At 38.0% G+C, this 10,587-nt stretch overlaps 1 protein-coding gene across 1 annotated transcript; it reads right to left on the bottom strand.

The window, feature by feature from the left end:
* Positions 1-210: 210 nt before the first annotated feature.
* On the bottom strand, positions 211-6,885 carry SPIC (Spi-C transcription factor). Its single transcript, XM_030479475.1, has 4 exons — positions 6,780-6,885; positions 5,032-5,144; positions 3,985-4,093; positions 211-638 (listed from the first exon to the last, which is right to left on the bottom strand). Exons 1-4 carry the CDS (start codon positions 6,883-6,885, stop codon positions 211-213), a joined length of 756 nt encoding a protein of 251 aa, XP_030335335.1.
* Positions 6,886-10,587: the final 3,702 nt, after the last annotated feature.

Raw genomic sequence — 10,587 nt, 5'->3', positions numbered from 1 at the left:
ATAGAACATGCCCTACAGCTGCTGGTTTTCTTCAATAATCAGTGACCATTTATCATTACCTTCAAAAGGAACAAAACTAGGCCAATATAATTTTTAAAACCCTCCTCTTTTTGTGTTTGATATCTTAAAGGAAAAGCTATGTACAGACAAGAGTTCCTGTGCTGGAAAGTATTACTAGCTAGCAAAGACCTGTTTATATGAAAGATATGTCTAGCTGTTAGCATGCTGTAACGCATAACCATTGTTATACATGTAATTGTTGTAACTCATCCAGTCATCTGCACACTGATATTCTTGATTAGATTGAATGTATGGATGATAAACTGTTTCTTTTCCCAAGAAATAAGATGGAGTGAGTCTCTTTAAAACAACAGCACTGAACTGGTATGTCAGCTTCCTTCGAATTTTAATGATTTCACCTGTTCTTCCATAATTCCTCAGTGCTCTGGCCATTTTCTGATATGTCATGATCTTGCGATTTCCCTTTCTTTCTCCCCAAATCTCTGCAAGTTTCTCCTTGTTTTTGGAGACAAACTGGAAGACACCATTGGGCTTATCCACCCACTGGATGCAGTTTGCCATAGCTGGATCATACAGAGACTCATGGAGGTACTCAAATAGTCGAAGTTTTTTTCTACCTATGAAGAAATAAAGTACAAAGGTCAGAACAGAACTTATATTTGTTTTAAAAGATGAGCAGTTGTCTTTTTCCTGGAAAGGTTCTTATAGGCAAAGGCACAGGTAAACCTAATACCCCATCACAAATGAAAGTATCGGTATAAACTATGCAATGGAAGACTAGAAACAGCAAATGGGATGATAAGTCTGAAACATACAGATCTGATGTGACAGCAGGAGACTTGGTCATTAGAGTTTCAAGAGCAGGTTATTTGCAGATCATGACAAACACCTAATGAATTCACCGTGTGGTAGGTCTCAGAAGCCACTTTCAGCAGTCTTCAGATACATGCTGTGCAGATACATGGTCAAGGAACTCACACCAGGAAACTGCATCCTCAGACAGTGCAGGAAAGAGATTCTGGAGAGCTAACCTGAATGTTTTTGAATAAATGTTTTCCCTTTGCTGAATCAAAACTCACAGATTTTGAGATGACTCAGGAATGTTTTGGGAATGCAAGGTAGTCTCTGATATAAGAAAGGGTGAGTGGGTGAGCAAGAAGAGCAAGCTAGTTTTGAACCATAAACCTCATCCAGTCAATAAGGAGCTACTTATTGAGGTACTTTCTGGTACCTTGCAGTTCTCTAAAGATGTCGAGAAGTGTCACCTTGCATTCCCATGCAGAATAAAGCGAGCTCAGTACTACAGTACTTGTCAGTTAATTAAGTGCTTCTCCCCACAGGCTCAGCTCTCAAGCTTCGGGTTACTAGTGAGGCTTATTTAGTTTCTCTTAGGTCTTTCTCTGAACTACTTCCAGTTCCCTTCACAAAGCCAAGGGTGACCAAGAAGCTGATGTAAGGAGGAAGAATTTAAGATTATGAGACAAAGAGGAACATTTTGCAGAAAGGAGATTCTATGCAGAAGAACAGCTTCCACTTTAACCAAAGTGGAAAAAAGCAGCTGCACCTAAAGTTCATAAAGTCTTGCCTTGCATGGCTATTTTAAACTAGGACTGGGGGAAAAGTGACAGTTGCTAAGGAACACTGAGGTTAAGCCAAGACATCTGTTAGAGATGACAGTAATTCTGCATCTGGTGGTAAGGAAAGAGGAGAGAAGTGACAGACTGGGAAGAAGAAGAGCCTGAAATCAGAGGTACTTTCCAAAAAATTGATAAAGTTTCATTATGTAAATAAAAATTGGCCTGTGACTAGAAGTACATAGTCTGCTAGAAATACATGTAGCATTAGCAAAATGAGAAGCTTAAAAGCAAACCAGTGGAGGACGCTGCCTGCTCACACTGAACACTTCTTAGTAGATTACCTCCTTAGGTCCCCTCCAATCCAAATTATCCTACAAACCTATGAACCTATGGTAGAACAAACAAGATCAGGGGAAAATGTGCAGATTACTGAGAACTGAGTCTCTGCTGGAAAATGATAGTGTAGCCACATCTGTAGTACCACCTGATTTCATGCTTAGTTCAGCTGTCATTTCTGCCCAAGCTTTTATTTCTAGATACATCGTCTCTAGCTGATGTCTTGGTTTGAGAGGGCTTATTTGCTCTTATGTGTTAATGTAGCTATGTTTCTAGAGTCCAGTTGTTATCTCCAAAGAGCTACACAGTGTGGATTTACCAGTTTGAGCTGGGATTAGTTCACAGATCTTTGTAGAGCACCACATTGCATAAGCTAGTGGTGTTCATTACCAGGCACTAAACATCAGTCTAAGCTAGCAGGCTAGTGTCTGAAGGTTTCTTCTGTGCTTACTGGGGAGAGGCAGGTTCCTCCAGCAGGTGTTTCAGAGCATCTGCATTAGATTTCTGTGCTGAATTGTCCCAAAGAAGTCTAACTCTCTGTGTATGTATCTCATTCAGATGTATTTCAGAAGTACCTCGCTTGATTGTCTCCACTCACTGAGCTTTAGTTCAGATCATGGAATGGTCTTGATGTACATGAACTAGACTCCTTCCAGATGAAACCTGAAGCATAGCTAAGTCACTGCAGCTTTCAGAATGTGTGGCCAGCTTAGAGATTGCCCTAAATAAACCCTTGTGAAACACTTCAAACATAGACTTTAGGTCCTCAGTAGTGATCGTTTCATCTACAGATCTATTCCTAAAGGGCCACACTATTTGCTAGTGTATGGGAAACCTCTCATGTCACAAGAAGAAGCCAAGAGGACTAAAATTATTTAGGTGTAGCGGAAATAGTCTCCCAAATCAGTTTCTGGCAGGAATGGCACCATGGACACAAAGAAACCCATAAGAGGACACAAAAAAACTCCATAAGAATAGTCAGCCATTCTGAAAATTTATCCAGTATGACCTTCTGATAAAGAAGATTGGTAATAATGTAAAAGAAATAGGAAATAGGAAATGAAGTAATAACTGAAGGCGAGTTCAGGTACTGACATGTAAAATTCCCTAGTGTAACACTGACTAAGACCTAGATAAACAACGTTTCTGGATTGAAAGATTTGCAATGGTGATTTCCAAGTACTAGAAATACAGAACTTAGAAGGAGAGGCTACTCTTCCCATCATCCCAAGAAATTTGTAGTAGTAGTAGTAGCTATTAAGCAACAGGAACCACAGTGTTCAGCATCAATGGGAAGAGATGATACCAAAAAATGACACCATGTGGTTAAAGTTGAAAGAAGGGGATTTCAAAAAGCAGCAAAGCCAGGAAGCTACTAAAATAACCTCCACAGTCAAAAGTCGGTACAAGAGCTCAGAGTGGAAGCTGTGGAAATCTCATCTAGCAAAATCATAGAAAGATGCTGAGTCCCAAACAAAAAAACAGATTAATTCAATAAACAGAGTACTGTAATGACAAATGTTACCCAATCTATTCTTTGCAAAACAGATATCCACTCAAGCAAAGTCAACCAGAAGGAGCACAAAATAGCTATAAAAATGCACACCAGAGGTGGCAAAACTAAGAGGTAAGTTTAAAAGTAAACAAAGAAATGCATAAAATTAGGTGCAAAAATATTCATGTTTGTGAAGAACCTTCAAGAAAACCACTCCTTGTTGAACCACATAAAATAAGTTATTAAAGATGTTATTGATTTACTTCTCTGCATCAGAGTTCATTCCAGATGATTTGTAGTGAAACATATTTCTGGTTTGTATTTCCATGTACTAAACAAGAGGACAGAACAAGATGATAACAGATTTATCTTATTTTATGAGATTTAGCAGATTGGAATTGAACACTAGCAGTTCTACTCTAGTTAATATTAAATGTTTACCTATTTTTTCCTGTTAAATGTAAAAAAAAAAAGAAAAAAAAAAAAGCACGATTTGCCAAGAGATTTTTTTGAAGTAAAATAATGTACGTATCAAGATATGCTCTTTCTACACACCTTTCCCTGCTTTTGGCTGGCCAGCAGTGGCATGCATCACTTGGCTTTCTGGAGTATTCTGCAGCATATGGTAGACAGTCTCATCTGCATAAAAATCCGCTGCACTGTTCTTCAAGAATTAAGACAACAAAGAGTTACTAATAGAATACATTCTCTGAATAAAAAGAAACTTCTAGCAATTAATTGCCTGAAGCCTTCAAAATGCAACCTTGCATCACCTCACCCATGGAAGACTTTTCTCAGCCACAAAGATATGCAGTGTACTGTACCAGTAACAAGTAGCACTAATTTATGTCCAGTGGGAAGGACTGCCCACCAGCGGAGAAGTTAAGAGAGAAAACAGAGCAATTGCTTCATTCTGGACCTTCAACCCTTCTGCTGGAAGCAGAACAGGAAGAGTGGACTCTGTTTCCATAGTTAGTAGAAGACAAGGGCCACCTGGACGCTAGCCCCTACACACTCTACAGTTCCTGTGTCACTTGTTGCTAACCTGCTGGTTGAAAATGGACTTTTGCTGAAACTATTTATGTGAAATTATCTCCTCTGAAATGTTCATTGTCCATCACTCCTGGAAGCCATACTCCCAGTGTCTTCAAGAATGAAGGTGGACTATGCAGGCTGAAACTGAACTCAGAGTCCAGATAATCCTGGGCTTTCCAGCACTCTTACAGCAAACTGATGTTAAAGAAATCACGGCACTTTCTCACAGCAGCAGAAGCTGTGCAGCGTTTGGAAGCTGTTGTTCTCTGGCTGTTCCTGGGTAATAGAGAGAAGCCCTTTTCCCTATTGTACTAGTAGATTTGTTTGTTAGTTGTCATGTTACATGATGAACCACAGAAAGGCGCCAGAGGCAAACAGCTAAGATTACTTCTAAAAAGAGACTATTAAACTTGCTTTGCAAACAGTTCCCAAGGCAATTTTATCTGAATCATGCCTGGCCAGACCAAATTTCTCTTAGAACTAGCATAATGATTTGTATTAGAAATCTCAAATGGGCAGCCAATTCTCCATTTATGTCTGACTCTCATCAGTAATCAGTCCACTTACAATCACATTTCTCCAGCTATACCCTTGGTCCTCTGCAGATGGTGCCGCAGAATAGCTGGGACTTGCTCGGAGGTGGTGGTGATGGTTGATCACAGTCAGGCAACTTTTATAACCTGATAATTAGGAGGATGGGGCAAAAATTGAGTGAGTAAAAGGGAGAGAAGAAAGACAAAAAAAAAACCCAACCCAGCCGCAAACAATCTAACATGCTACTGAATCTGTCAAAAAGCGTTTATCTTATGTCTGCCTTCTAGAAAATACAGTCTCCAGAGCCAAGATGTTCTATCAGCAGGTTATCCAACAGAATCTGTACTGTTACTGCTAATCACACTCTTGTGCTGGTTTTGTTTGCTTTCACAAAAAGCAATATTTCGTAAGATAAAATCTCAGATAATTCACAGTATCATGAAATAGTTTGGTTAATAGAAAAAGGAGGGGCAAACATAATGAATGGGATAATTATAGACTACTATACTACAAGTATTAGAAAGGAAAAGAGAATGTTACGCAGTTCTGCAGGCCATTAGTACAATTCAAGTCAGAGTCTCCAATTGTGAATGAAGTGAAAGAGCATCAGAACATCTGCAGTGCCTGAAAGAATGACACAGGAGGAACCCAAGATCTTAGAATGTTTAATAGAAGCAGAGGAGAACGCCAGACTGAGGCACTTGGAATAAACTACACACTGCAGGTGGTCAGAAGAAGATTAGTGAGGGTACCTCTATTGCAAGTGGAAACATGGGTGCAGCTGTGGGACATCCTAAACATTGAGTTGTAAGTGTTTTAATACCTCTCTCCATTGGCCCTAACAACTGATAAAAACATTGCAAGTAATTACATATAGTGAGTTGGGTCCTTCAGCATATGTAAATTACCAGTGCAGTGGAGCAGAAAATTTTTTTACAACAGCTGAAGACATGGCCCAATTGGTCTTATTTGCATTTCAGTATGTAATAGATAATATCTAAACAAACTCTCATGTGAAATGCATTCCACACAAAAGACAGTAAATATTTTATGCTGGACTTAGACAGTTTGTGGTTTAGCTTCCTATTTTCTTTTGCTTTTATTTCTATTTACAATGCAATAACACCAAACACAAATTTTAAATTTTATAGTAATTTAATTGCCAAAACCTTGCCTCAACTGGAACAAAATACAGCTTGCCTGTATTGTAAGTTTTGTAAAGCATAAAACTCTCGAAGCCAAGAAAAAACACTTTTTCTATTGATTATCCAGAGTCAAATTATCATTTCTGCATAAAAATATTTAAAATTCATATTTTCATGTTAAAAAAGTAATTGTGAAAATTAATTTCACCTGTTACACTTTTGGTCTTTTTTCCCCCCACTAGATTTCATTGTTATATGAGTTTATTCGCAGCATAACAGATGGGCATTTTTCAGTTAAAACATTAAAAATGGAAAATGGCTGATGTACTATGGTCATATATCTTCTGATTACAGGAAAACTGAGCCCAGTGCACCTAGGCTAGTACTGAGGGGAAGGTAGAGAGGAACTGTGCAACAGTTTCCCTGTGCTCTGACATGGACAATGCACACTGGTCAGTACTATAGGAGGGGCAGAAACCCTTCAGATATTCTTCCCCCTTTCCATCCTCCCAGCATACCCCTCTGCTACCCATTAATCCACCTCTGGGAAATTCTTCTCCCACCTATGTGCTTCAAGATGTACTTTTCTGTAAAAATAAAAAGTGGTAAATGAAATGGAACAATGGTCTTTTTTACCTGGTGAATACTGCATTTCTCTGTCAGAGTGCTGCTGCAGGACTTCTAGCGCATCTTCAAAAGCCTGGCCCAGTACATCTTGTTCAGGAAAACTCTGCAAGAACATTTTTCTGTCAGGAGTCCGAAAAAAACAGGCTAGTCCTTTCAACATTGTCAGTCAGAAAATCCCAAATAAATACAGTGATTATATAGAATATACATCCTCTTGGAATATGTATTTTGCAGGCACTGAGGCATTACCATAATCGTTTACTATTATGAGAAAGTTCTCACTCCTTTGAGAAGTCTCTTTGAGGTTAATGGGACAACTCACATGGGTAACATCACTCACTTGTGCAAATGTTTCAAGGTTCATTTCCTTAATTTGCAGCAGAAGTTTACATAGCGTGTTACTGCTGTTGGACTGTTTTATAGTATATAATTCAGAGGTATGTCTCACTTGTGTAACATGATTTATGCAGCCAAAGTTGCCATTCAATAAAACTGACATGACAAAAATTATTATGAGCAAGTTATGAAGTGATTATGTAGATAAAATGCTATACTATGCCAGTATAGGAGACCGAGTGTGGATTTTCAGAAAACTGCTTATTTTAATTTTAGAACATCTTGTTCTAAACAGCTAAAAAATCCCCCCAAATACGAGTTTGACTAAATTTTCTGTATCATGTTTGAAGCACTCAATAATGAAAGAGAATAAAGGCATTGCAGACTTACCATCATTTAGATATCAAAACTGGAATCCTGTTGAATAAAGAATATTTTAAAAATTGTATGTTTCAAAATAAACAATAATTCTTTTAGTATAAATAAAACTATATTAATTAATTGTATTACTTCATTAATATCATAACTTTCAGATTACAATCCACATCATTATAAACACATTTTTGAAGACATTATAAAGTGAAAATTTGTTACTGCTGCCATTCAGCCCTAGTTAGCACAACTAATAAATTCCCGAAGAAAATACTGACCTGAATTAAATGTGTTTGTCCCTTGGTTTGCAGATGCAGTAGAAACAAGCTTAGGTTTCTTTCATAATGCAGATTAGCATATGACCTTATATGAATATACATAAACTCTCAGGCTAATTGTGGGTTCCACAAGCAGATTTGATTATTTAACAAACAGTGAAAATAAATAGACACATTTTCAGCCAGTTTAACAGGGATTATACTTTCTATACAACATTACTCAGAAACAATTCCTTAGTATCCCTTCTTTCTTTTTTTTTTTTTTACAGATTAGAATAATCAAGTTTTGTTGCCTTACAGGTTTTTTCTTGTTCTTTTTTACATTATTGTCTCAAAATTGTAAATATAATAATCAATGTATCAGTATTTCATTCATTAAATACTTTATTATAATCTCTTGAAAATACTGGATATTTTGGCAGTGATTTCAGCAGATGCAAGATTGGTCTCTGTGTGATGTTTTAAAATACAAAGGAGAAACAAGATACACAAATATAAATGAGGAAGAATTTTATCCAAGACTAGCTATGAATGTTCTAACCTAGTAATTATGCCTCTGTCAAAATTTTTAAATTTTATTGTAAATCTTGATGACCAACCATTTCAAAATGGTGAAATCTTGGCAATTCAGTAAGGTGACCTCACTGAAGTCGATGGGATTTTTCTCTTTGACTTCAGTGCAGCAAGTATTTTGATAAATTCATCTAACTTTATTGTAAAACTAGAATGGGCTACCTTAATCCTTTAGCTGCAATGGCGGACACAGATTCTTGGAGTATAGAGCTGTAGAAATTAAAGACGTCTTTTGTAAAGATCCTCTATTAGTTTCCCCCTAATTTTAAGTAATTAATTTTCCTTAAATTGCTTTTGTCTAACTCAAACTCCAAAATGATACTTGATAACCTTGAGGGAACATCTACAGTCAGTGTTGATGCCTTTCTAAGCCTAAAATGTTCAAGTATTGGCAAAGTACTTTTGAATGGTCATACTATTTAGAAAGCTGAATTCACACCAAAGAAAAAAAAAAAAGGCAAAAGTCACACTTTAAGCAAGTTTAAAAAAAAATCTGCACACTTACCTAGAATTTCAGGTCCACACACAAGACAAGAATCTCTCTCGTTTCATAAATAAATGAAAGACTGAGTTCCCATAGCAATGGGCTGGCAAAGGGGCTGCATTAAATAGCTGATTTTAGGGAAGTGTTTTGGCTAGGGATTTTTTTGAGAGTAAAGGTATAGTAAACTGCTAGCATGGCCCTTCATTCTGCACCAAATAAAGGGTGATTTATACTGATATAAAATAAATATTTTAACTGTAGTCCGAAACATGCAGATTCTAAGCACTGGGAGAGATTCCTTTTGGCTGTGGCACATCCTAACAAATCTCTTACAGCTGTGTTATATCTAGGGCAAAACCCTGCATCCCTCATCTGTCCCATATAGACTGCAGTGGACTTTGAGGTTTTATCTGAACCTCGTGCTTAGCCCAGAGTAAGAAGCGGGCAAAACTAGACCTCAAAATATAGTTTGAGGGAATTTCAGAACTCTGCTTCAAAGCTCATGTTTGTAACCTAGGTCCAGCTCTAAAGCATTAACTAAAGCATTCAGTACAGATTCAGACAAGTGCAATTGCTGATTTGCCACACATTTCCTGAGAAGCTACAAGCCATGATGTTGCATCCCACAGGATGAGAACTCTATATTTGCACTACAAAACTTCTTACTGTTGACATAATCTATCCTGTACCATAGCCCTTTGCAGCCAAGTCTTTCAGAGGCACATTTTGCAAAATTGCCTCAGCATTTGCCATGAAACTGATGTAAAATAGTAATTACCTCTTACAATATTTATCTACATTCCCTCAACCAAGAACTATAGTCAAGAACTAGCCTGGCTATGGCTGCTAAGTGGAAGCAATCTGAAGCAAATTGTAGAATCATAGAATAAACTAGGTTGGAAAAGACCTTTAAGGTCATCAAGTCCAACAATGTTAGCATCAAACATTTCGGCTGGTTTCAGACGCAAGCTGACTTTTTTTTTTCTTAGTGAAATACATTAATAAATGTGTGTATTTATTTGACCTACAAGTTCCATTTTGTAGTACTTCTCTAGTGTGACTTGAGCTTATGTAGGAACTGGCAATTGTGCTCTTAAATCACCAAATTGATTCAGCACTGGATTTCAGTCCAAAATACAGTTAACTTCCTTTCCACACACAGTTAACTTTACTTCGCAACACAGAAAAACATAGATTTCATGGTTCAGTTCTTTCCTGAAGTAGGAGTATGTATTGGATTTCAAGTTATGAGTGAGTTTCAAGATCTCTCCTGGGTTCCTTCCCAATAAATAATGTTCTAATAGGCTCTTGGATGATGCTATCTGACCTTCCTACTCCTATATGTCTACCTAAAGTTGGGCAGTTACTATTCTGGCCTCCTATGCTCTCCACTTATCCTGGTCACGAAACTGCAGGGTGGCCCTTGTGGAGGAGGTCAGGGCTGTCGTGTTCTGGTCACAGCCAATTCCAGCTGGCTCTGCAATGGACCCACCGTGTGCCAAAGCAGAGCTCATCAGCCATGTGTGCAGCACCTCTGTGAAAACATACTGAGGAAAAAGCAGAAAACGCCAAAGGGGAGGAGACAAACCTGGGAGGGAACACCACAGGGGACAAGGAGGGAACAAGGCAACAAGGATAGAAACAAGGGAATGAGTGGACAACTCGGTCAAATGTGTTGGAGGTGCTCCATGACTGAGCAGGCACACCCCTAAAGGGACTGTAGCCCACAGAGGGACCATGCTGGATCAGAGGAAATAAGCAAGAAGGAAGCAAC

Source organism: Strigops habroptila, chromosome 3 (genome assembly GCF_004027225.2).
Source record: "Strigops habroptila isolate Jane chromosome 3, bStrHab1.2.pri, whole genome shotgun sequence".
Classification (NCBI taxonomy): domain Eukaryota; kingdom Metazoa; phylum Chordata; class Aves; order Psittaciformes; family Psittacidae; genus Strigops; species Strigops habroptila.
The sequence above is the reverse complement of the archived record's forward strand: the minus strand, read 5'-3'. Positions and strand labels throughout refer to the sequence as shown.

Coding starts and splice junctions, on each gene's coding strand:
- SPIC (XM_030479475.1), bottom strand. CDS start 6,885: ATGTTCTTGCAGAGTTTTCCTGAACAAGATGTACTGGGCCAGGCTTTT. Junction 5,145..6,779: donor AGAAATGCAGTATTCACCAG/GTAAAAAAGACC, acceptor CCTAATTATCAG/GTTATAAAAGTTGCCTGACT. Junction 4,094..5,031: donor ATAGCTGGAGAAATGTGATT/GTAAGTGGACTG, acceptor TAATTCTTGAAG/AACAGTGCAGCGGATTTTTA.